The sequence below is a fragment of the Pleurodeles waltl genome, chromosome 10 (genome assembly GCF_031143425.1).
Source record: "Pleurodeles waltl isolate 20211129_DDA chromosome 10, aPleWal1.hap1.20221129, whole genome shotgun sequence".
Taxonomy (NCBI): domain Eukaryota; kingdom Metazoa; phylum Chordata; class Amphibia; order Caudata; family Salamandridae; genus Pleurodeles; species Pleurodeles waltl.
Genome location: NC_090449.1, coordinates 225,697,982 through 225,725,336, shown reverse-complemented (window position 1 = coordinate 225,725,336; position 27,355 = coordinate 225,697,982). Strand labels below are relative to the sequence as shown.

Below are 27,355 nucleotides of genomic sequence, written 5' to 3'. Positions count from 1 at the left end.
ATGCAGGACAATGCTCCATCACACGCGTCCAAGTACTCCACAGCGTGGCTGGCAAGAAAGGGTATAAAAGAAGGAAATCTAATGACATGGCCTCCTTGTTCACCTGATCTGAACCCCATTGAGAACCTATGGTCCATCATCAAATGTGAGATTTACAAGGAGGGAAAACAGTACACCTCTCTGAACAGTGTCTGGGAGGCTGTGGTTGCTGCTGCACGCAATGTTAATGGTGAACAGATCAAAACACTGACAGAATCCATGGATGGCAGGCTTTTGAGTGTCCTTGCAAAGAAAGGTGGCTATATTGGTCACTGATTTGTTTTTGTTTTGTTTTTGAATGTCAGACATGTATATTTGTGAATGTTGAGATGTTATATTGGTTTCACTGGTAATAATAAATAATTGAAATGGGTATATATTTGTTTTTTGTTAAGTTGCCTAATAATTATGCACAGTAATAGTCACCTGCACACACAGATATCCCCCTAACGTAGCTAAAACAAAAAACAAACTAAAAACTACTTCCAAAAATATTCAGCTTTGATATTAATGAGTTTTTTGGGTTCATTGAGAACATGGTTGTTGTTCAATAATAAAACTAATCCTCAAAAATACAATTTGCCTAATAATTCTGCACTCCCTGTACGTGAAGTGCAGAGCCAAAGAGGCAGAGTATCTAGGAGTTTTCAGAATACAGCTTCCTGGTTTTCTTACGCCTGGAGTACAATCAAATGCTAAAGATTTAGCAAATACAGAGCTTTGGGAGCATTCTTATGTGCTTAGTACTTTTCAAGCACCATTTCTTTCCAGTTGAACTTTTATCATGTAACTGATAAAAAAAAAAAAAAAAAAAAAAAAATAGTTTGAAAATATAAACGTAGAAACTTAGCACTTGTGCACTTACATGCATTTAGGTGATATTTTGTCCATTTCACTTCCTGTTTTAGGTCCCTCAGCAGCTTTGAGTCTGGTGAATTCCTGGAATGTACTGAGCAACTTGAGCTGCTGCCTGGAGAAAGAATCACTGGAAGTTCCAAAGAAAAAATAGGTACATATGAAAGGAAAGAAAGAAACATTAGTTGTGATAATTAGCACGAATGTGTTGACTCATTGTCACTAGAATTAATGTTTATGTAATGGAAAAGTGTAAGTTATATTATGGTTACATAATTATAGTAGAAAAGGTAAGTAGCTTTAAAAAACTGACTTCATTGCTCCAGTGACAGTAGAGCTCTTTTCTCCTGATAAGTTTTATAATTTTATGTGCAGAAATATGCACTACAGGTTTTGCACATACCGCTACAATGCAAATACAGAACTTTGAGAGCATTCTTATGTGCTTGCTTGTTTTCACACTTCATCTTGCAATTGACAGAAAAATTTAATTTTTATCATGTAATTTTTTTATTTTTAAAAAGTAAACATTAATATTATTTATAGGCATTTTTCGTTGACATTTGGTGTTTTGGATTAGGATTAGGATTATTTGCATTCAAACTGGCCTCAACAATAGCTGCGTCTATTGCAAAAAATTGGTGGGTGTCCTCATATTTGTTAACATTTAATCAGTTGGTGTATTTTAATTTGTTAATGTGCTATAATGCACAAAGATCATTCGCACTGGTTAATTGCAAATCGTTAAATACAATGTTTGTAGATTGTCTAGCTGTAGATACAAATGTCCTGCATTCTCCTACCTTATAGTGTCGGGTTCGAACATTTGTATGTATATTTTTCTCAGAAGTCTTTAGAGACACGTGGTTCATATGGACTCATCTCTAAGCTGCTCATGTGCATGGACCCCACAACTCCATGTTATATTGCATTTCTCAGCCATCTTGTCCGTATGAGTGTAGCTGGGGGCTCCAAACACTTCTGTTCGGACAAAGCTGGCCTATTCTCGAATATCAGGAAACTTCTTACTTTGCCTTTCCTCCAACCCTCATCTTCTGGAGAGCAATCTGCATTGACTTGCGCAACTCGTGCCCCCTGTCTCTGTGACGATGTTCCTCTGGTGTCCAGTGTACACATGGTGATTGAACAGATGCCCTTTCGAAACTGTCCTCAGTGTTGCGCAGAGTTCCTCTTGACCGAACGCCATCTGGAGTATAATTTTTGCCTGTCACCCAACCAGGACAACACCACGCACAAGGGCTTGCCTGACCTTTAATTAGAAAATTCTTCTCTATTGGTTCTGGAAACAGTGGGTTCACCACAAGATGCAGAGACAGTCATCCAGCAACACCATCGCCATGTTAGGGGAGCAGTTTTCCTCCGACATTGAGGAAGACGAAGAGGCCTGCACCTCAGCCATTGCTGTCCACCAACCGTCACCTAGGCCAGAGGCAGTTTTCTCCTCCTGCTCCAACTCAGAGCACAAATACTAGCATGTTCCCAGTGACTCTATTCCTTCCACACCGCGAATTAAGATGTTGGCGTGGAGTGTGAAAATGGCTGAAGTAATGGTACTCATTGCGTGTAAGCACGCCAACTCTCAGGATATGTGTGATGCTTCCCACGGATAGAGGGAACTGAAAACTTGATGTTGCAGTGCAGAGGGTGGCAGTAAGAGTCACCACTCACTAGACAATTGAAAAGTGAGTCGGCATGCCCTCTTGCAATGACAGAGCATACTGGGATGAGACACAGGACCTCATTAAATAGCTACCCAACGAGTTTAGGCAGAGAGGGGAAGAGCTAGTGGCAAAGTGTAAAACCATTGCTAAAGCCAACATCCGGTACACACTTAGTGCAGTGGATACTGCAGCATTGAGTGTCAACATGAGTGCTTGACATGGCGCCATGCATGGCTCTTTATTTTGGGTTTAATTCCGAAGTCTAGCAGTATCTGCTAAGCCTGCCCTTTTGAAAGTGAACACCTTTTCTGTCTGCAGGTTGACCAAATGCTGCAGAAGGTAAAGACACCAATAGTGCCAAAGCAAGACTTCGACCACTAGTGGCTCCTTTCTGAGGTATCAGTACAGTGCACTTTCGAACACCACCTCCTGTCAGCCTATCTCTTCCTGTCAGAGACTGCAGCAGCAGCCCTTCAAGCATTACACACCACAAGGCTACACCATGGATGCCTACAGGAGCCATAATAAAATGGAGATGGACAAAGGGGGTTCTAACTTGGGCCCTCTTCCTCCAAATATCAACTCCCTCCATCTCCCCACTGACCACACACACCACCTGTTGCGGGAGACTGCAGTATTTCCTCTCACGTTAGCAGGAAATCACATCTGACAAGTCTTTGCTGTGACTCGCCATGGCTACTGCATAGAACTTCTCACACACCCTCCTAACATCCTGCCCCATAAACACAGCCTCAGCAGAGAGCATTGTATCCTCCTACAGGAGGTCCAAACTTTCCTTGAAAATCGGGCCCATAGGACCCACCCAACAGTGGAGCAAAGAGGTTTACTCTATCTACCTTCCTCATCCCAAGAAACTGTTCCCCCAGGCCCATTCTGAACTTCAGGCCACTCAAGTGGTACATCCTGTCCGAGCATTTCCACAGGATAGTCTTACAGGCTATCATTCCTGTGCTGCAGCAAGGTAATGTGGTGATGGCATTAGACCTCAAGGATGCCTACTTCCATTCCTGTTCATCCAGTGCAGAGACGCTACCTGTGCTTCATGGTAAGGGCTCTCATCAGTTCCAAGTAATACCATTCTGTTTCTGTGGTCCCTGCTTGTCACCCTGTTGGAGTTGGTCACCCAAAGTAACTGTAACCAACAGCAGTACACCTAACTCAAGGTTTTTGATTAAAAGGTTTGTTGGTATCAACTTTGTTGAATTTGCTAGTGCTTGATCGCAGTTGAGTAAAAAGTGCATATATACTGTACCTAGTAAAAATGTGTATCTTGAGAATCCCTCTGGTGGATCTTTCTCATTGTGGTGTTTAAAAGTACATAAGAAAATGCAGAAAAAATAGTCTATTTTATAAATTGGTGTTGGATTTCTTGAGTGTTTTGTGTATTTCTTCAATTGTTTAGATGCAGTTTACATGCTTTACACTTGTTCCTCTTAGTAAGCCGTCCTGCTCAGAGCCACAGCATAGGAAAGGGCCTCTTTTGGGCAAGGTCACCCCCACTTTTTGCTCACTTGCTACTGAAGTTTTTCGACTGAGGGTGCACTTGGTCCCTCCCACACAGGTTGCCAGAACTCTTTACCTAAAGCAAGGTCAAATGTGCACCATTGTCACACAGTCCGGTACTTCTGTAGTGAGACCCTAGTAAATGGTACCCCTGGTACCTAGGGCCTGAGTACTGGAGAGGGTCCTTAACCCCTTTGCTGCCAGGTCTTTTCCCTCCTATGCCGAGCCTTTTTTTGGCTATTTGGGGCAGTTCGCGCTTAGGCCCTCATAACTTTGTTCACATAAGCTACCCACGCCAAATTTGCATCCTTTTTTTCCAACATCCTAGGGATTCTAGAGGTACCTAGACTTTGTGGGTTCCCCTGAAGGAGACCAAGAAATTACACAAAATACAGCGAAAATTTAGTTTTTTTCAAAACAATTGGAAAATAGGGCTGCAGAAGAAGGCTCGTGTTTTTTCCCCTGAAAATGGCATCAACAAAGGTTTTGCGGTGGTAAAATCACCATCTTCCCATCTTTCAGGAACAGGCAGAGTTGAATTAGGAAACCCCATTTTTCAACACAATTTTGACATTTTACTGGGACATACCCCATTTCTACAATTTTTTGTGCTTTCAGCCTCCTTCCAGTTAGTGACATAAATTGGTAAGAAACCAATGCTGGATCCCAGAAAGCTAAATATTACTGAAAAGTAGACAACATTCTGAATTCAGCAAGGGGTCATTTGTGTAGATCCTACAAGTGTTTCCTAGAGAAAATAACAGCTGAAGTAAAAGAATATTGAAATCAAGGTGAAAAAAACAGCCATTTTTCTCCACGTTTACTCTGTAACTTTTTCCTGCAAGGTCAGATTTTTGAAAGCAATATGCTGTTACGTCAGCTGGACTCTTCTGGTTGCGGGGATATATAGGGCTTGTAGGTTCATCAAGAACCCTAGATACCCAGAGCCAATAAATGAGCTGCACCTTGCAATGGGTTTTCATTCTACACCGGGCATACAGCAATTAATTTGCTGAAATATAAAAAGTGAAAAATAGGTATTAATAAGACCTTTGTATTTCCAAAATGGCCTCAATATAAGGTGTTGAGAAGCAGTGGTTATTTGCACATCTCTGAATTCTGGGGTGCCCCTACTAGCATGTGAATTACAGGTCATTTCTCAAATAGATGTCTTTTTTACACACTGTCTTACATTTGGAAGGAAAAAATGTAGAGAAAGACAAGGGGGAATAACACTTGTTGTGCTATTCTGTGTTCCCCCAAGTCTCCCGATAAAAAATGGTACCTCACTTGCGTGTGTAGGCCTAGTGCCTGCGACAGGAAACACAAAATGGACACATCACATTTTCACAAAGAAAACCAAGCTGTTTTTTTTTACAAAGTGCTTAGCTGTGGATTTTGGCCTCTAGCTCAGCCGGCACCTGGGGAAACCTAGCAAACCTGCGCATTTTTGAAAACTAGACACCTAGGGGAATCAAAGATGGGGTGACTTGTGGGGCTCTGATGAGGTTCTGATACCCAGAATCCCCTGCAAACCTCAAAATGTGGCCCAAAAAACACTTTTCCCCTCTCATTTCTTTTTTTTGTGTTGTAATTGTAGGAAGTTGGCTCTGTATGCACTATTTCAAAGTAAGGAATAGTATGCACAGAGTCCAAGGGTTCCCCTTAGAGGTAAGATAGTGGTAAAAAGAGATAATACTAATGCTCTATTTTGTGGTAGTGTGGTCGAGCAGTAGGCTTATCAAAGGAGTAGTGTTAAGCATTTGTTGTACACACACAGGCAATAAATGCGGAACACACACTCAAAGACAATTCCAGGCCAATAGGTTTTTGCATAGAAAAATATCTTTTCTTAGTTTATTTTAAGAACCACAGGTTCAAGATTTACATGTAATACTTCAAATGAAAGGTATTGCAGGTAGGTACTTTAGGAACTTTGAATTAGCAAAATAGCATATATACTTTTCACACAAATGACATATAGCTATTTTAAAACTAGACACTTAGTGCAATTTTCAACAGTTCCAACAGTTCCTGGGGGAGTAAGAGTTTGTTAGTTTTTGCAGGTAAGTAAACCACCTACGGGGTTCAAGTTTGGGTCCAAGGTAGCCCACTGTTGGGGGTTCAGAGCAACCCCAAAGTTACTACACCAGCAGCTCTGGGCTGGTCAGGTGCAGAGGTCAAAGTGGTGCCCAAAACGCATAGGCTTCAATGGAGAAGGGGGTGCCCCGGTTCCAGTCTGCCAGCAGGTAAGTACCCGCGTCTTCGGAGGGCAGACCAGGGGGGCTTTTGTAGGGCACCGGGGGGGGACACAAGTCCACACAGAGTACACCCTCAGCGGCACGGGGGCGGCCGGGTGCAGTGTGCAAACAAGTGTCGGGTTTGTAATTGAGATCAATGGGAGACCAAGGGGTCTCTTCAGCGATGCAGGCAAGGGGGGGGGGGCTCCTCGAGGTAGCCACCACCTGGGCAAGGGAGAGGGCCTCCTGGGGGTCACTCCTGCACTGGAGTTCGGATCCTTCCGGTCCTGGGGGCTGCGGGTGCAGAGTCTTTACCAGGCGTCGGGATCTGAGGAGCAGGCAGTCGCGGTCAGGGGGAGCCTCGGGATACCCTCTGCAGGCGTCGCTGTGGGGGCTCAGGGGGGGTCAACTCTGGCTACTCACGGTCTCGCAGTCGCCGGGGAGTCCTCCCTGAAGTGATTGTTCTCCACAAGTCGAGCCGGGGGTGTCGGGTGCAGAGTAGCAAGTCTCACGCTTCCGGCAGGAAACGCAAGTTGTTTCAAAGTTGCTGCTTTGTTTCAAAGTTGCAGTCTTTGGTGAACAGGGCCGGTGTCATCGGGAGTTCTTGGTCCTTCTAGAGCAGGGCAGTCCTCTGAGGATTCAGAAGTCGCTGGTCCCTGGGGAAAGCGTTGCTGGAGCAGTGTCTTTAGAAGTGGTGAGACAGGCCGGTAGGGCTGGGGCCAAAGCAGTTGGTGTCTTCGTCTTCTCTGCAGGGTTTTTCAGCTTAGCAGTCCTCTTCTTCTTAGGTTGCAGGAATCTGTCTTTCTGTGTTCTGGGAGCCCCTAAATACTCGATTTAGGGGTGTGTTTAGGTCTGGGGGGTTAGTAGCCAATGGCTACTAGCCCTGAGGGTGGCTACACCCTCTTTGTGCCTCCTCCCTGAGGGGAGGGGGGCACATCCCTAATCCTATTGGGGGAATCCTCCATCTGCAAGATGGAGGATTTCTAAAAGTCAGAGTCACCTCAGCTCAGGCCACCTTAGGGGCTGTCCTGACTGGCCAGTGACTCCTCCTTGTTTTTCTCATTATCTCCCCTGGACTTGCCGCCAAAAGTGGGGGCTGTGTCCAGGGGGCGGGCATCTCCACTAGCTGGAGTGCCCTGGGGCATTGTAACACGAAGCCTGAGCCTTTTGAGGCTCACTGCTAGGTGTTACAGTTCCTGCAGGGGGAAGTGTGAAGCACCTCCACCCAGAGCAGGCTTTGTTTCTGTCCTCCGAGAGCACAAAGGCTCTCACCACATGGGGTCAGAAACTCGTCTCTCAGCAGCAGGCTGGCACAGACCAGTCAGTCCTGCACTGAACAATTGGGTAAAATACAGGGGGCATCTCTAAGATGCCCTCTGTGTGCATTTTTTTAATAAATCCAACACTGGCATCAGTGTGGGTTTATTATTCTGAGAAGTTTGATACCAAACTTCACAGTATTCAGTGTAGCCATTATGGAGCTGTGGAGTTCGTGTTTGACAGACTCCCAGACCATATACTCTTATGGCTACCCTGCACTTACAATGTCTAAGGTTTTGCTTAGACACTGTAGGGGCATAGTGCTCATGCACCTATGCCCTCACCTGTGGTATAGTGCACCCTGCCTTGGGGCTTTAAGGCCTGCTAAAGGGGTGACTTACCTATGCCACAGGCAGTGTGAGGTTGGCATGGCACCCTGAGGGGAGTGCCATGTCGACTTAGTCATTTTCTCCCCACCAGCACACACAAGCTGGAAAGCAGTGTGTCTGTGCTGAGTGAGGGGTCCCTAGGGTGGCATAAGACATGCTGCAGCCCTTAGAGACCTTCCCTGGCATCAGGGCCCTTGGTACCAGGGGTACCAGTTACAAGGGACTTACCTGGGTGCCAGGGTATTGCCAATTGTGGAGACAATGGTACATTTTAGGTGAAAGAACACTGGTGCTGGGGCCTGGTTAGCAGGGTCCCAGCACACTTCTCAGTCAAGTCAGCATCAGTATCAGGCACAAAGTGGGGGGGTAACTTCAACAGGGAGCCATTTCTTTACACAAGCCCCCCCCAGCCCACAGGCGAGGAGACTCAGCCAAAGCTGGGAGAGTCTTCCTAGTCTGTCAGGCGAGGAAGAGTAGAGGAAATAGGCTGGTTTGTTGCAGGGCCTCCTCTGCCTTACATCCTCCTGTTGAGGTCATTCCCTCTGGGGAACTGACCCACTTCCACAGTGATAGGACCTAATCTGAATTGCCTCTTGTCTGTGCTTTTAATGTCTTCACCCATTCTCTCTATTTTGGGGTTAGAGGTATCCACCTCTGCTAATCTTATCTTAGCCAGCGTCACCCCTAGCTTACCCAAAGAGGTTACCCAGAGCTGGAGTAACCCCACCATGACCAATAGGGTCAGGGGGCCTAACTTGCTATTTGGCACGGGGTCAGACCACCATGCCAAGGATAGTGCAGCCATAAAGGCTAACACCCAGCAGAGGCCACTGACCGCTGTTAGTGCCCAGAACCACACCTTTAGCTCTTCGCCTGCAAGGGAAGGGGCTAAGTTACAGGCTTCTTTGGGTTCAGAGTGCCTGTCTGCTTTGTTAGAGTGGGGGGTTACTACATCTTGTAGTAAACACCCTTCTTCCACTCTTTCTTCTGTTAACTGAGGAGCCACCCACTCAGGCTTAACAGTTGCCTGACTAGCCAGGACGTTTTGTGGGTCAGGTTGGACTTTACCAGTGCCACTTTTGGAGTTCTCCCCTACTGCAGCAGAATCTCCTTGGCTTGCTGGAACCTTGGCTAAAGGTTGTCCACCCTTCCTACACTGTTTTCTTTTCTTTTTCTTCTGGGGCCTGCTTGCAGTTACTGCAGGGGCAGGACCTCCAGAATCCTTGGGAGAGGACTGGCACTGGACCAGTTCCTCTCTTGGGCTCTGACTAACCTCTGGGTAGTCATTTCCAAGGAGAAAATCAAGGGGGAGGTCTGTACTGACTACCACCCTTCTCCAGCTAAAAGTCCCACCCACTTCTATGGGCACAAAAGCCACAGGCCTATCAGTGACCCTGTCTGGGCTAACTCTTACTCTGGCAGTCTCACCTGGGATGTACTGGTTTGAGAACACCAGCCTGTCATGCACAATAGTGTGACTGGCACAAGTGTCTCTCATGGCAGTGGCTGGGATTCCATTCACCAGTAGGTGGTGGAAGTGTCTACTTCCCTCTGGAATCTCCAACTCACCTGTTGGGCCCTTTTTCCAGTTGAAGGCTATGGAGACCTCCTCATCTGAGGAGTCATCCCCAATGGCTACACTGGTTACCCCTGGGATTTTGCTAGGGGGTTTGTTTTTGGGACAAGAAGTGTCCTTGGTGTGGTGCCCTGTCTGTTTACAGTTTTGGCACCATGCCTTAGTGGCATCCCAGTTCTTACCCTGGTACCCACCTTTGTTTTGGGTTGTGTCTCGGGCCCACCCACCTGGTCTGGTTTTTGGGGGCCTACAGAGGACTCTTTTTCTTTGTTTCTAGTGTCACCCACTTTCTCCTGAGGAGGTTTTGTAACCCCTTTCTTTTGGTCACCCCCAGTGGAAGTTTTGGTTACCCTAGCCTTGACCCAGTGGTCTGCCTTCTTTCCCAATTCTTGGGGAGAAATTGGACCTAGGTCTACCAGATACTGATGCAACTTTTCATTGAAGCAGTTACTTAAAATGTGTTCTTTCATAAACAAATTATAAAGCCCAACATAGTCATTCACTTCATTTCCAGTTACCCAACCATCCAGTGTTTTCACTGAGTAGTCTACAAAATCAACCCAGGTATGGCTCGAGGATTTTTTAGCCCCCCTGAACCTAATCCTGTACTCCTCAGTGGAGAATCCAAAGCCCTCAATCAGGGTAGCCTTCATGAGGTCATAGGATTGTGCATCTTTTCCAGAGAGTGTGAGGAGTCTATCCCTACGCTTTCCAGTGAACATTTCCCAAAGGAGAGCACCCCAGTGAGATCTGTTTACTTTTCTGGTTGCACAAGCCCTCTCAAAAGCTGTGAACCATTTGGTGATGTCATCACCATCTTCATATTTAGTTACAATCCCTTTAGGGATTTTCAACATGTCAGGAGAATCTCTGACCCTATTTATGTTGCTGCCACCATGGATGGGACCAAAACCCATCTCTTGTCTTTCCCTTTCTATGGCTAGGAGCTGTCTCCCTAAAGCCAATCTTTTGACCATCCTGGCTAGCAGGAGGTCATCTTCACTGAGGCTATCCTCAGTGATTACAGAGGTGCTGGACCCTCCTGTGAGGGAAGCAGCATCTCTGACTATCACAATTGGAGTCAGGGCTTGAGGGGCCCTGATCTCCCTAATTAGGACTGGAGCGGGGGAATTCTCCTCCAAGTCACTAACTTCATCCTCTGGGAGGTCATCCTCAGAGGGGTTGGCTTTTTCAAACCCTGCCAGCAGCTCCTGGAGCTGTACTTTGGAAGGGTTTATGCCAACTGGTATTTTCTTTATTTTGCAGAGAGACCTTAGCTCCCTCATATTAAGATGGAGGTAAGGTGTGAGGTCGAGTTCCAACACATTCTCTTCTGCATTAGACATTGTTTCTAAAAGTTGGAATACTTTTTAAGAATCTAAAACTATCTCTAGAAATTAATTCAAACTTTACAAAACTTTTAAACTCTAAAAGAAATGCTAACAGGGACTAACACAAGGCCCTAGCAGGACTTTTAAAAATTTAGAAAAATAGCTCAAATTTCAAAAATCAGTTTCTAATGACAATTTTGGGAATTTAGTAGTGTGATCTGGTATTGGCTGAGTAGTCCAGCAAATGCAAAGTCTTGTACCCCACCGCTGATCCACCAATGTAGGAAGTTGGCTCTGTATGTACTATTTCAAAGTAAGGAATAGTATGCACAGAGTCCAAGGGTTCCCCTTAGAGGTAAGATAGTGGCAAAAAGAGATAATACTAATGCTCTATTTTGTGGTAGTGTGGTCGAGCAGTAGGATTATCAAAGGAGTAGTGTTAAGCATTTGTTGTACACACACAGGCAATAAATGCGGAACACACACTCAGAGACAATTCCAGGCCAATAGGTTTTTGTATAGAAAAATATCTTTTCTTAGTTTATTTTAAGAACCACAGGTTCAAGATTTACATGTAATACTTCAAATGAAAGGTATTGCAGGTAGGTACTTTAGGAACTTTGAATTAGCAAAATAGCATATGTTCGATGGCATCTGTCGCTGTAGATACGCATGTTTTGCATAGCTCGCCATCTGGTGTTGGGCCGGAGTGTTACAAGTTGTTTTTCTTCGAAGAAGTCTTTCGAGTCACGGGACCGAGTGACTCCTCCTTTTGTCTCCATTGCGCATGGGCGTCGACTCCATCTTCGATTGTTTTTTTTCCGCCATCGGGTTCGGACGTGTTCCTGTCGCTCCGAGTTTCGGAACGGAAAGATAGCTAATTTCGGAAGATTTTCGGCGGTATTGTTGCGTTCGGGGTCGGCGTAGTTAGATTCAACACCGCGTCTAAGATCGAAGAGCTCCGGTGCCCTTCGGGGTAATTTTTGCGATCCCCCGTCGGGGCCTGGTCGGCCCGACCGCGTGCAGAAGAACGCCGATGGAACGGACCCCGTTCCGTTTCTGTCCCAAATGCCACAATAAATACCCCTATACAGACCAACACTTGGTCTGCAACCTGTGCCTGTCACCTGAGCACAGTGAAGACACCTGCGAGGCCTGTCGTGCGTTCCGGTCCCAAAAAACTCTCCGAGACCGTCGAGCCAGAAGACTTCAGATGGCGTCCGCGCCGACAGCCCACCGGGAGTTCGAGGAACAAGAAGAGGAGGGAACCTTTTCGATCCAAGAATCGGACTCCGAAGGATTCGACGATACACAAACCGTGAGTAGGACGTCGAAAACCACTCAAAAGAAGATTTACAAGGCCCAGGGGACGCCACTGCCACCAGGCCATGGCTCGACCCATAAATTCGGTGACCGACCGTCGGCACCGAAAAAGGCTCAAACAGTGCCGAGATCGTCCGACTCCGGTCGAGACACCGGCACGCAGCCTTCTCGGGACCGAGAAAGTGCTGGAGACAAGCATCGACACCGAGATACCGGTGTAGACACGACTCGACGCCGAGACAGCGGCACCGAAGAAGATCGACGCCGAGAGGTTTCGGCCCCGAAAAAGAAAAAAGTCACCTCGGAGCCGAAAAAAGATGCAGACAGGGTTTCGGTGCCAAAACAAACTGCAACCGACCCAGTTTCAGGCTCTTATACAGAAGAGCACTCGCTAACCTCCCAAATGCAAAAGCATAGGTTTGAGGAAGAACTACACTCAACGGATGTAGACCATACGCAAAAGTGTATTTTCATACAGCAGGGGACAGGAAAAATAAGCACCCTTCCCCCTATTTGAAGAAAGAGAAGATTGGAGTTCCAAACTGAACAAACACCACAAACAAAAGTGGTGAAAAAAGTTACCCCACCACCCTCTCCTCCACCTGTGATTAACGTCTCACCAGCACAAACTCCATCACATTCCCCAGCTCACACCACCATGAGCCAGGGTGACCAAGATCAAGACGCATGGGACTTATACGACGCCCCAGTGTCAGATAACAGTCCGGAGGCATACCCTACGAAGCCATCTCCACCAGAGGACAGCACTGCGTATTCTCAAGTGGTGGCTAGAGCAGCACAATTTCACAATGTAAGCCTCCACTCAGAACAGGTCGAGGATGACTTTTTATTCAACACACTCTCCTCCACCCACAGCTCCTACCAAAGCCTGCCTATGCTCCCTGGTATGCTCCGGCACGCAAAAGAAATCTTTAAGGAGCCGGTCAAAAGTAGGGCAATCACACCAAGAGTGGAAAAGAAGTATAAGGCGCCTCCTACAGACCCGGCTTTCATCACTACACAGCTGCCACCAGACTCTGTCGTTGTAGGAGCAGCTAGGAAAAGGGCCAACTCCCACACATCTGGAGATGCACCACCCCCAGATAAAGAAAGCCGCAAGTTCGATGCAGCTGGTAAAAGAGTCGCAGCACAAGCTGCAAACCAGTGGCGCATCGCTAACTCCCAGGCACTGCTTGCGCGCTATGACAGAGCCCATTGGGATGAGATGCAACATCTCATTGACCATCTGCCCAAGGACCTACAAAATAGGGCAAAACAAGTGGTTGAGGAGGGACAGACCATTTCCAACAACCAAATCCGCTCCTCCATGGACGCTGCAGATACAGCTGCACGGACAATTAATACATCTGTAACTATCAGAAGGCATGCATGGCTCCGAACGTCTGGATTTAAACCAGAGATTCAGCAAGCAGTTCTCAATATGCCTTTTAACGAAAAAGAACTGTTCGGTCCAGAAGTGGACACAGCGATTGAGAAACTCAAAAAAGACACGGACACTGCTAAAGCCATGGGCGCACTCTACTCCCCGCAGAGCAGAGGGAATTACAGCACATTCCGTAAAACACCCTTTAGAGTGGGGTTTCGGGGTCAGAGCACACAAGCCAGCACCTCACAGGCAACACCGTCCAGTTACCAGGGACAGTACAGAGGAGGTTTTCGGGGACAATATAGAGGAGGGCAATTCTCTAGGAATAGAGGAAAATTTCAAAGCCCCAAAACCCCTACTACTAAGCAGTGACTCACATGTCACTCACCCCCTCCACACAACACCAGTGGGGGGAAGAATAAGTCATTATTACAAAGCATGGGAGGAAATCACTACAGACACTTGGGTTCTAGCAATTATCCAACATGGTTATTGCATAGAATTTCTACAATTCCCTCCAAACATACCACCAAAAGCACAAAATTTGACAAAACATCATTCCAATCTCCTGGAGATAGAAGTGCAGGCACTATTGCAAAAGAATGCAATCGAATTAGTGCCAAACACACAAATAAACACAGGAGTTTACTCACTGTACTTTCTGATACCAAAGAAGGACAAAACGCTGAGACCAATCCTAGACCTCAGAATAGCGAACACATTCATCAAATCAGACCACTTTCACATGGTCACACTACAAGAAGTATTACCATTGCTAAAACTACACGACTATATGTCAACTTTAGACCTCAAGGACGTGTATTTCCATATACCAATACACCCATCGCACAGGAAATACCTAAGGTTTGTATTCAAAGGAATACATTACCAATTCAAGGTACTGCCTTTCGGATTAACAACCGCACCAAGAGTCTTTACCAAATGTCTAGCGGTAGTCGCTGCACACATCAGAAGGCAGCAAATACACGTGTTCCCATATCTAGACGACTGGCTAATCAAGGCCCATTCGTTAATAGAGTGCTCAAATCACACAAATCAGATCATACAAACCCTCTTCAAACTAGGGTTCACCGTCAACTTCACGAAATCCAAGATTCTGCCGTGCAAGGTACAACAATACCTAGGAGCCATAATAGACACAACAAAAGGAGTAGCCACTCCAAGTCCCCAAAGAATTCAAAATTTCAACACCATCATACAACGCATGTATCCAACACAAAAGATACAAGCAAAGATGATATTACAACTCCTAGGCATGATGTCTTCATGCATAGCCATTGTCCCAAACGCAAGACTGCACATGAGGCCCTTACAACAGTGCCTAGCATCACAGTGGTCTCAAGCACAGGGTCATCTTCTAGATCTGGTGTTAATAGACCGCCAAACTTACCTCTCGCTTCTGTGGTGGAACAACATAAATTTAAACAAAGGGCGGCCTTTCCAAGACCCAGTGCCACAATACGTAATAACAGATGCTTCCATGACAGGGAGCACACCTCGATCAACACAGCATACAAGGACAATGGAACGTACATCAAACAAAACTGCATATAAATCACCTAGAACTTCTAGCAGTTTTTCAAGCACTAAAAGCTTTCCAACCAATAATAGTTCACAAATACATTCTCGTCAAGACAGACATGACAACAATGTATTAACTAAACAAGCAAGGGGGGACACACTCCACGCAGTTAAGCCTGCTAGCACAAAAAAAATTGGCGTTGGGCAATTCACAACCAAATTCGCCTAATAGCACAATTTATACCAGGGATCCAAAATCAACTCGCAGACAACCTCTCGAGATCACCAACAGGTCCACGAATGGGAAATTCACCCCCAAATTCTGAACACCTATTTCAGACTCTGGGGAACACCTCAAATAGACTTGTTTGCGACGAAGGAGAACGCAAAATGCCAAAACTTTGCATCCAGATACCCACACAAACAGTCCCAAGGCAATGCCCTATGGATGAACTGGTCAGGGATATTTGCTTACGCTTTTCCTCCTCTCCCTCTCCTTCCTTACCTGGTAAACAAACTCAGTCAAAACAAACTCAAACTCATATTAATAGCACCAACTTGGGCAAGGCAACCCTGGTACACAACGCTGCTAGACCTATCAGTAGTACCCTACATCAAATTGCCCAACAGGCCAGATCTGTTGACACAACACAACCAAAAGATCAGACACCCAGATCCAGCATCGCTGAATCTAGCAATCTGGCTCCGGAGATCCTAGAATTCGGGCACTTACAACTTACCCAAGAATGTATGGAAGTCATAAAGCAAGCCAGAAGGCCATCCACCAGGCACTGCTATGCAAGTAAATGGAAGAGGTTTGTTTGCTACTGCCATATTAATCAAATACAACCATTACACACAACTCCAGAACATGTAGTGGGCTACTTGCTTCACTTACAAAAATCTAACCTGGCTTTCTCTTCCATTAAAATACACCTTGCAGCAATATCTGCATACCTGCAGACTACCTATTCAACTTCCCTATATAAGATACCAGTCATTAAAGCATTCATGGAGGGCCTTAGGAGAATTATACCACCAAGAACACCACCTGTTCCTTCATGGAACCTAAATGTTGTCCTAACTAGACTTATGGTTCCACCTTTTGAACCCATGCACTCCTGCGAAATACAGTTCCTTACCTGGAAGGTTGCATTTCTCATCGCCATTACTTCCCTAAGAAGAGTAAGCGAGATTCAGGCGTTTACAATACAAGAACCTTTTATACAACTACACAAGAATAAGGTCGTCCTAAGGACTAATCCTAAATTTTTGCCAAAGGTTATTTCACCGTTCCATCTAAATCAAACAGTGGAACTTCCAGTGTTCTTTCCACAGCCAGATACCGTAGCTGAAAGGGCACTACATACATTAGATGTCAAAAGAGCATTAATGTATTACATTGACAGAACAAAGAACACCAGAAAGACTAAACAACTATTTATTGCATTTCAAAAACCTCATGCAGGAAACCCAATATCAAAACAAGGTATAGCCAGATGGATAGTTAAATGCATCCAAATCTGCTACCTTAAAGCTAAACGACAGCTGCCCATTACACCAAGGGCACACTCAACCAGAAAGAAGGGTGCTACCATGGCCTTTCTAGGAAACATCCCAATGCAAGAAATATGTAAGGCAGCCACATGGTCTACGCCTCACACATTCACCAAGCACTACTGTGTAGATGTGTTATCCGCACAACAAGCCACAGTAGGTCAAGCCGTATTAAGAACATTATTTCAAACTACTTCCACTCCTACAGGCTGAGCCACCGCTTTTGGGGAGATAACTGCTTACTAGTCTATGCAAAACATGCGTATCTACAGCGACAGATGCCATCGAACTGAAAATGTCACTTACCCAGTGTACATCTGTTCGTGGCATCAGTCACTGTAGATTCGCATGTGCCCACCCGCCTCCCCGGGAGCCTGTAGCAGTTTGGAAGTTACCTTCAACTATTTGTATATGTATCATCTCAACCTTAAATAGGTACATACTTAGTCACTCCATTGCATGGGCACTATTACTACAATTCAACTCCTACCTCACCCTCTGCGGGGAAAAACAATCGAAGATGGAGTCGACGCCCATGCGCAATGGAGACAAAAGGAGGAGTCACTCGTTCCGTGACTCGAAAGACTTCTTCGAAGAAAAACAACTTGTAACACTCCGGCCCAACATCAGATGGCGAGCTATGCAAAACATGCGAATCTACAGGGACTGATGCCACGAACAGATGTACACTGGGTAAGTGACATTTTCAATACTTTTCACGCAAATCACATATAGCTATTTTAAAACTAGACACTTAGTGCAATTTTCAACAGTTCCTGGGGGGAGTAAGAGTTTGTTAGTTTTTGCAGGTAAGTAAACCACCTAAGGGGGTTCAAGTTTGGGTCCAAGGTAGCCCACCGTTGGGGGTTCAGAGCAACCCCAAAGTTACCACACCAGCAGCTCAGGGCTGGTCAGGTGCAGAGGTCAAAGTGGTGCCCAAAACGCATAGGCTTCAATGGAGAAGGGGGTGCCCCGGTTCCAGTCTGCCAGCAGGTAAGTACCCGCGTCTTCGGAGGGCAGACCAGGGGGGGTTTTGTAGGGCCCCGGGGGGGGACACAAGTCCACACAGAGAGTACACCCTCAGCGGCACAGGGGCGGCCGGGTGCAGTGTGCAAACAAGCGTCAGGTTTGTAATTGAGATCAATGGGAGACCAAGGGATCTCTTCAGCGATGCAGGCAAGGGGGGGGGGGGGCTCCTCGGGGTAGCCACCACCTGGGCAAGGGGGAGGGCCTCCTGGGGGTCACTCCTGCACTGAAGTTCGGATCCTTCCGGTCCTGGGGGCTGCGGGTGCAGAGTCTTTACCAGGCGTCGGGATCTGAGGAGCAGGCAGTCGCGGTCAGGGGGAGCCTCTGGATTCCCTCTGCAGGCGTCGCTGTGGGGGCTCAGGGGGGTCAACTCTGGCTACTCACGGTCTCGCAGTCGCCGGGGAGTCCTCCCTGAAGTGATTGTTCTCCACAAGTCGAGCCAGGGTCGTCGGGTGCAGAGTAGCAAGTCTTACGCTTCCGGCGGGAAACGCAAGTTGTTTCAAAGTTGCTGCTTTGTTTCAAAGTTGCAGTCTTTGGTGAACAGGGCCGCTGTCCTCAGGAGTTCTTGGTCCTTCTAGAGCAGGGCAGTCCTCTGAGGATTCAGAGGTCACTGGTCCCTGGGGAAAGCGTCGCTGGAGCAGTGTCTTTAGAAGTGGGGAGACAGGCCGGTAGAGCTGGGGCCAAAGCAGTTGATGTCTCCGTCTTCTCTGCAGGGTTTTTCAGCCTAGCAGTCCTCCTCTTCTTCTTAGGTTGCAGGAATCTGTCTTTCTGTGTTCTGGGAGCCCCTAAATACTCGATTTAGGGGTGTGTTTAGGTCTGGGGGGTTAGTAGCCAATGGCTACTAGCCCTGAGGGTGGCTACACCCTCTTTGTGCCTCCTCTCTGAGGGGAGGGGGGCACATCCCTAATCCTATTGGGGGAATCCTCCATCTGCAAGATGGAGGATTTCTAAAAGTCAGTCACCTCAGCTCAGGACACCTTAGGGGCTGTCCTGACTGGCCAGTGACTCCTCCTTGTTTTTCTCATTATCTCCCCTGTACTTGCCGCCAAAAGTGGGGGCTGTGTCCAGGGGGCGAGCATCTCCACTAGCTGGAGTGCCGTGGGGCATTGTAACACGAAGCCTGAGCCTTTGAGGCTCACTGCTAGGTGTTACAGTTCCTGCAGGGGGGAGGTGTGAAGCACCTCCACCCAGAGCAGGCTTTGTTTCTGTCCTCCGAGAGCACAAAGGCTCTCACCACATGGGGTCAGAAACTCGTCTCTCAGCAGCAGGCTGGCACAGACCAGTCAGTCCTGCACTGAACAATTGGGTAAAATACAGGGGGCATCTCTAAGATAAATGTTTTAATAAATCCAACACTGGCATCAGTGTGGGTTTATTATTCTGAGAAGTTTGATACCAAACTTCACAGTATTCAGTGTAGCCATTATGGAGCTGTGGAGTTCGTTTTTGACAGACTCCCAGACCATATACTCTTATGGCTACCCTGCACTTACAATGTCTAAGGTTTTGCTTAGACACTGTAGGGGCATAGTGCTCATGCACCTATGCCCTCACCTGTGGTATAGTGCACCCTGCCTTAGGGCTGTAAGGCCTGCTAGAGGGGGGACTTACCTATGCCACAGGCAGTGTGAGGTTGGCATGGCACCCTGAGGGGAGTGCCATGTTGACTTAGTCATTTTCTCCCCACCAGCACACACAAGCTGGCAAGCAGTGTGTCTGTGCTGAGTGAGGGGTCCCTAGGGTGGCATAAGACATGCTGCAGCCCTTAGAGACCTTCCCTGGCATCAGGGCCCTTGGTACCAGGGGTACCAGTTACAAGGGACTTACCTGGGTGCCAGGGTTGTGCCAATTGTGGAGACAATGGTACATTTTAGGTGAAAGAACACTGGTGCTGGGGCCTGGTTAGCAGGGTCCCAGCACACTTCTCAGTCAAGTCAGCATCAGTATCAGGCAAAAAGTGGGGGGTAACTGCAACAGGGAGCCATTTCTTTACAGTAATTTTTTTTATTGTTTTCACCACTTTACACAGTTTACAAGAAATATTTTATACCATTCCTATTTCTAATCGTAGCTTCTCTCAGCTTGGTTGACATATACAAGTATAAGTTCTATATTCTGTTATAAATACACATGCTCGCTTATTTAAACAGTTTGCGCGAGTATTTACATTCCTAGTTATCGATTGGCGTCGAAAATATTATTTGACAAAGTAGAGAATTATCGTAAAATAATACAAATAGGGACTCAATCCGTGTCTTATTATGACAGACTTATAAAAGAAAAGAAAACAAGAACCCATTCGCTCCATGATATTCTCATTATGCAGTCCCGTTATAATAGTAGTCGGGCTTAATAATAGTGAAATAATCTTCTCATCGCCTCATCCCATATCTCTAGGGGTGGATCATGCGGGTGGTTTTCTTTCTTAGTGGAAGGTGGTCCTCCTCCTGGTGAATAAAATATATACATGATACGGGTAAAGATAAATGTATATTGTGGGGGAGCAACAGATGAGAGGGGGGAAGAGGTGATTTTGAATAACTTCCATGTGTGGGCTTAAAGTTAGGGGCGATATATGGTGATCCAGTATGGTATGGGAAAAGCTGAGGTGGCGCCTCAGTTTCGATATATGGGAGCTAATCTTACTGAGGACCTTGATATAGTGACATGGGTGCGAGACTGAGGTCCAACAGCCTCTCAAAAGTGCACTGCTAACCGCTGGGGGATATAATTCAAGATGTTGCATAATATAGATGGGAGATGATCAAGGATGGGGGGGAGAACGGTACGTATTTACTGAGAGAAATAAGGAAAGATAGTGGAAAGGGAGGGATGAAAGATCAAAATAAAAAGGGGGGAGATAAGGAGGGGCCAGGGATATAGATCAATAAGGGTGTGGGAAAAAGAGTGTTGATGCTAGGGATGTCGTCGATAGGGATTGTGATAATATCAGTGGTGGCAACAAGTATAGAAATAACAGTAGCGGTGACCGAGTGGGGAGGGATCCCATATAATCAGGAAGGAAATTATTGTAGTGGTGGGGATAGCGTGGAGATGGTAGAACAAAGTTACGGGGCGTTAAGGGGCATGGGGGTGAGGGGGGGGGGGATGGTGGGATAGGTGATGATAACAGGCCACTAACAATAAAAATAAAAACAGAAACAAAAACGAGAGGCCAGTGGGTTTACAGGAAGCTGTGTGATAGCTTCCAATCGGAGATAATGCCTGGGTTCTGGGAGAAAAGCACGAAAGGGGATGGCTGTGTATAGTTTGATGTTGTAAAGGGCACATTCCCGCTGTGTGGGTTGATGTAGATTTCTTTGAAAAGGGTACAGTCCTGTGGCCCTGAGAGGAAGGGTGACCAGGTCTGTAGAAACACTTCTGTTCTATCTTGTAAGGTATAAATGAGTTGTTCATGTGTTGCTGCTTGGTACATTGCCACCAGCCATTCGTCATGGGAGGGAACGGCCGCTGCACGCCAGTGTCTGAGAATACATAGTTTTGCCTTGGCCAGCGCTGTATGTAGTAGTTGACTTTGTGTTCGTAAAACATTGTAGAGTTCTCCAGTATCGTGCAGCAATAGGAGAGATGGGGTGAGGAGTGGTGGAAGAGGTAGGGCTTCCCGGAGGGTGTTTCCCACTGACCGCCAAAAGGTTGTATGGCTGGGCAATTGTGTAAGATGTGAATTAAATCGCAGCGCAAGTGCGGACATCTCCAGCAGGTTGCATGAGGATAGGAGTCCTGCCGTGCGTAGTTTCTGTGGGGTCCAGTACCAGTCATGTAGGGTCTTAAAGAGACAGAATTTTAGGCAGGCCTCACGTGCTCCGCAATCTCTGGCTTCGATCAAATCAGCCCAGTCCTCTAGGTCATAGTCAGTCTGTAGGCGCGTCTGCCATTTATTCTTAAGGGAGTTCAGGAGGGGGAGTGAGAAGAGGTGTCGATTCAATAATGCCTGTAGTCCTGATACTGCTCCCTTCAGTTGCCCCCAAGTTTCCAGGTAGTGTAGCACTGGAGAGAGTGGGAGTCGTCAGGGGGAGGGTCCTAGTCGTTGTATCAGGCAATGTCGGAGTTTGAGATAGCGCCGTATCATAGAGCATCTGGAGGCCGTAGGGAGCTCCTGTAAGTGCTCGTTCTATGTCCACCAATAACGGTGGGTCTCTTGCGTTCGGGAGTAGGAAGACCAGTTGTGAGAGGTGTAGCGCGGAGGCATAATGTTCGACCGGGGGGAGGTTTAGCCCGCCACAATCACGTCGGGCTAACAGGGTGGCTCTGGGTTGTCGCGGACGCATAGATCCCCAGGCGAAAGCGCGGATACGGCGGTCTATCTCTCGTAGCAAAGGTAGGGGTATATGTAGAGGGATCATACCTAGGACGTATAGAAATCTTGGTAGGGTCACCATCCGCACCGCTTGCACCCTGCCCCACATAAAAAGGCCTAGCTGCCTCCACTTCTCAAAATCCTGTTTCATATTACTAAGTAGTGGGTCTAAATTATCTGTCACTACGTTAACCAGCCCCATGTTTATGTCGCTAACTAAGTATCGGAGTCAGGATTGTTTCCACTTGACTGGTAGTCCTTGTGTTGAGGTGCTAACTGTGACTGGGGAAAGTTGTAAAGCTTCGCTTTTATCCCAGTTGATCCAGTACCCCAATATGTTTTTTAATTCCATTAGTATCTCTCTAAGGGCGTTGGGTAAATCTGAGGGTAAGTAATATGTCATCTGCATACAAATAGATGACGGAGTTTCCGCCTGGTAGCGGGATTCCTGATACAAGGTTGGATCTACAGATGACCACTGCCAAGGGCTCTACAGGAAGTAGGAATAGGAGAGGGGACAATGGGCAACCCTGACGTGTCCCTCTAGGAATCGGGAAGGTGTCCGAGAGAAACCCTCCACAGTTCACCTGGGCTATAGGGGAATCATATAGTAGACGCACTTTATTAATTAAACCGTCTCCTAACCCAAAGCGTTTTAAGATTTCAAAGAGGTACCACCACTCTATTCGATCAAATGCTTTTTCGGCATCCAGTGTTTTCCTCTCATTTCGATGACAAAGTCCTGGAATCTGAGAGGAGCCACAAATTTCCTTCGACCCAGCATTCCCCCAAGCCTCCCAATAAAAATGGTGCCTCACATGTGTGGGTAGGCCTAGCGCCCGCGACAGGAAATGCCCCATAACACAACGTGGACACACACCACATTTTCACAAAGAAAACAGAGCTGTTTTTCACAGAGTGCCTAGCTGTGGATTTTAGCCTCTAGCTCAGCCGGCACCTGGGGAAAACTACCAAACCTGCACATTTTTGAAAACTTGACACCTAGGGGAATCCAAGATGGGGTGACTTATGGGGGTCTGACGAGGTTCTGTTACCTAGAGTCCTCTGCAAACCTCAAAATTTGGCCAAAAAAACACTTTTTCCTCATTTCTTTGACAAAGTTCTGGAATCTGAGAGGAGCCACAAATTTCCTTCCACCCATCGTTACACCAAGTCTCCTGATAAAAATGGTACCTCACTTGTGTGGGTGGCCCAGGTGCCTGCAACAGAAAAATGCCAACAACCTGTAGAGATTGAAGGGATAGCACAGCGAGTTGAAAAGCACATATTTTTCGTTTATACATCTTTTAGGCTGACTCTGCTTTGGGGACCCATGCAAGTGAGGTATCATTTTACTTAGGAGACTGAGGGGAACACTGGGTGGTAGGAAATTAGTGCCGCAGTGGTGATCCTACAATGAAAAGTGAGAAAAATATGATTTTTTTAAGCAAATTTTGTGGTTTGCCTAGGAGTCTGGGTAAGAAAATGTTGGGGGATCCAGGCAAGCCAAACCTCCTTGGACTCCTTGGGGTGTCTATTTTTTAAACATGTCTGTGTTTGGTAGATTTCCCTAGATGAAGGACGCACCCCGGATCAAAAATATAGGTGCGCCCTCCCGAAACACAGGTAGTTTTGCGATAGATCATTTTGGTGTGTCCACATACTTATGTGATGTTCCAAACACTAAAATGGTTAAAAGAAACACTTAGGTTATGTTTAAAAGACCCCTCACCCACCAACCAAGTTGGTGGCATGCTTAATCATTGGGGTCCCACCTGAGACACCTAGCGCGTTATAGGTGTGATGCGACCCCTGACTACAGCGGAGCAGGTTTTGTCATTTTTGCCACACATACTGGTTGGATTTGGCACGAGAGTGAGTGATGGTTCAGTGGGTCAAATTTTATTAACAAGAGATTTCACAAAAATGAAATGCACTGTTAATAACTGACAGGTCAAAAAACTGAACCAATGACTCACAGCTCGTGAGCTGTAAAGCCACTGCAAGGCACCAACTGCTTTACAGTGCGTTCACACACCTTTCATACATGACATGCACAAGGCCATTCATGCCGCCAGCCACGGGCCCAGCACACTACAGCACTCGCATCGACAGACAGCACCACTCAAGGGTCCATCACTTAGTTACACCCACATGCCTGATACAGCAATCACACCAGCTGATGGGAGTGTGTGGACTGGCGTTTGGCTGGCAGTGTGTTGCAGTAGCCAACAGAAAGTCAATATATACACCGTCAGCCAAGCGCCACTCCACACACAATGGCATCACTTTTTTTTTGGTTTAAAACAAAGAAACCACTAACTAATTAGAAATAATTACAAATCTACAAACACAAAAGCTCTAACTAAGTACATGACAGAAATGCCAACCATTAAACCGAACACATGAAAATATAAAACAGGCAGTTTACACTCATGGTAGTTCCCAGTAATTCTTCTGGGTGTGGTAATTCTTGAAACAACTACCCACACACAGCCCAGGCTTTGAAGGACAATGTGGGCAGTACATTCGAGTCTCCCTCCGGATAACTCTTCGAGCACACACTCTACATTTCTTAGCTGGAAAGTCTTTTTTGGGCGTGGGATGAATGTGCTCAGCAAAGTGGCGATCTTTCAATCTAGCCACATCCTCCACCACTGCTTCTCTAGGAACTCTCGCCTGTTCCTCCACAATAAGGCTCTCTATCACTGACTCCTGAAATTTCACAAATGTCATCTTTGACTCTGGAGACCTATCCTTAAACACAATAAAAGCATTAAAAGTTGCTAAGTAGAAGAGGTGAATTGCTAACTTCTTATACCAAATGTAAGGCTTACGAATAGCAGTATAAGGTTCCAACCTCTGATCAACTCTATCTACACCTCCCATGTGCTTATTATAATCTAAAATGCACACAGGTCTGTGCACTTCAGCAACCTGGCCACAAACAGTCACAGGGGAAGTACTCTCATCATGGATTGTACTTAGCATGTAGACCTCCCTCTTGTCTGAAAATTTCACAGCTAGCAACTAATCATTCTGCAAGGCACTGCACTGTCCCCTCAAGTTTTTTTTTTTACAGACAAGCTCCCTTGGATAGTCTCTCCGGTTACAACAAAATGTGCCACAAGCAACAGTGTCCACTCTAAACAATTCCTTGAACAATTTGCACTCCAGTGTAAAAGTTCTCTACATACAAATGGTGACCTTTGTTGAACAGTCGTCTACCAAGTTCCAACACAATTTTCTCAGTAACTCCAAAAGTGGGAGGACAACCAAGGGGGGTCAATACTGGAATCCCTACCAGTGTAGACACGGAAACTATACACATATCCTGTACTACTTTCAGACAGCATGTACAATTTAATTCCATATCGTGCCTTCTTGCTAGGAATGTACTGGCTAAAAACCAAACGTCCCTTGAAGAGGACCAAAGACTCATCCACAGCTATTTCTTTGCCTGGAACATAGACCTCTGAAAACCGATCTACAAAATGATCAAGTACAGGCCTAATCTTAAAAAGACGGTCCGAATCAGGGTGATCTTGTGGCAAGGCTAATGCATTGTCGACAAAATGCAGCATCCTAAGAAGAAGCAAATACCGATTACGACTCATGGTTGCAGGAAATAAAGCTGTTGCCATCAAGGGACTAGTAGACCAATAAGAAGACAGTGATGGCTTCCTTATCAACCCCATCAAGAGAGTCAAACCCAAAAAACCTTTTCATCTCCTCCAAATTTGTGGGAATCCACTGGGTAGCTCTAGAGTGTGGCCTTAGTCTAGCAACGTTGTCCCTCAAATGCTGCTCCGCATATAAATTAGTCTGCTCAACAATCTCTTCCAAAAACGCATCATCCACCGATAACTCAAAGAAATTGACAGGCAAAATGTTCTCTTTATGGACACTACACCCTGGGAGACTAGTAAAGGCAGGCAACTCTGGCTGCTCCATGTTTGGGGCAACCCAGAGTTCAGGTCTTCTAACGGGAAACCTTTCAGCCCCAAGTTGCTGCACTAATGGCACATCAGTGTCCTCCTCTAAAACAGGCCCTTCATCTGCACTGAGTGTGGCTTCCTCATCAGAAGATTCTTCTCTGACAAACTTCACTGCCAGATTCTCTCACTTCCACCTCTGCCTCAGATGCAGAGTACGTCTCATAATCAGACAATGACTCAAAAAGCATACCAACCACCTACTGAGCGGTCATCCTGCGGCTAGCCATGATCTTTCCTACGAAAATTAACTGGACAAACGCACCACCAACAGCCAGCACTGTGTAAGATAAGTAATAAAGTGTTGCGTTATCCGTAAGAGTTATAAACTCAAAAACTATACCGCTCACTTGCCTGAAAACGCTTGACTCACCAGCAACTACTCTGCACAGACACAGCAATCACCAATGATATCCCACTAAAAAGAAAGAAAGAAAAGCAAATTAGAAATAAGACAACACAAATATCATTGTGCACAAATCTAAGGACAATTTCACACACAATCCTGCATTTAGTACACCACCTGCAAACAAGGTCATTCATGCATGTCTACAATACTCCTTTGGAGTAAATGGTTTTTACTCACCTAAAACATGCAGCTATGCAAACCGCAGGTCAACCACTGCCAAAACCGCAAGGAGCCACAGCAAAGAAAGCAAAAGCGTTGAACTAGAACAAAAAGGAGAAAAAATAATTATCACAAATGCAAATACTTTGTTAGTTGAAAAACACCCCACCGTCAAGCATTTAGAAATTGGTGCCTAAGTGGATTCTGCCATAGGGGCAGATGGGCCTATTAAAAAATAGACTTATCTGCCCCAAGGAGGGCAGAAAATACCTTTAGTAGTGTGTCCCCAAGGGGAGCGACCCCTGCCCAAGGGCCTGCCCCCCTCCCCCCCCCAAAAAAAAACCCAACACATACTATCCCTGGTGCCCAAGTGGCTTTTGCCCCCCTAGGGCCTAAAAAAAAAATAGGCAGAAATTGGCAACAGTTCAATGCCCCCCTCCCCCCACATAAACATATTTAAAAAATCCCTGGTGTTCTAGTGGTTTCTGCCCCCCTTGGGGGCAGGTCAGCCTAAAAGTAATTGGCCGATCTGCCCCCAAGGGGGCAGAAATGGCCTTGGTACACTTGCCCCCAAAGGGGGGGCGACCCTTGCCCAAGGGGCCACCCCCCCCCCCTCCACTAACAAACACACACACTATCCCTGGTGTCTAAGTGGCTTCTACCCCCCTTGGGGGCAGGTGGGCCTAAAAAACAATAAACATATAAAAAAAAAATCCCTGGCGTTCTAGTGGTTTCTACCCCCT

At 46.4% G+C, this 27,355-nt stretch overlaps 1 protein-coding gene across 2 annotated transcripts in view; it reads left to right on the top strand.

The window, feature by feature from the left end:
- Window positions 1-27,355, top strand: part of SMG1 (SMG1 nonsense mediated mRNA decay associated PI3K related kinase) — a 1,401,298-nt gene that overhangs the window by 482,255 nt on the left and 891,688 nt on the right. For both annotated transcript variants that reach the window (XM_069210224.1, XM_069210223.1), the window contains one exon: window positions 948-1,048. In XM_069210224.1, coding sequence (XP_069066325.1) covers window positions 948-1,048 — 101 coding nt within the window. The remainder of the gene's footprint in view (window positions 1-947; window positions 1,049-27,355) is intronic.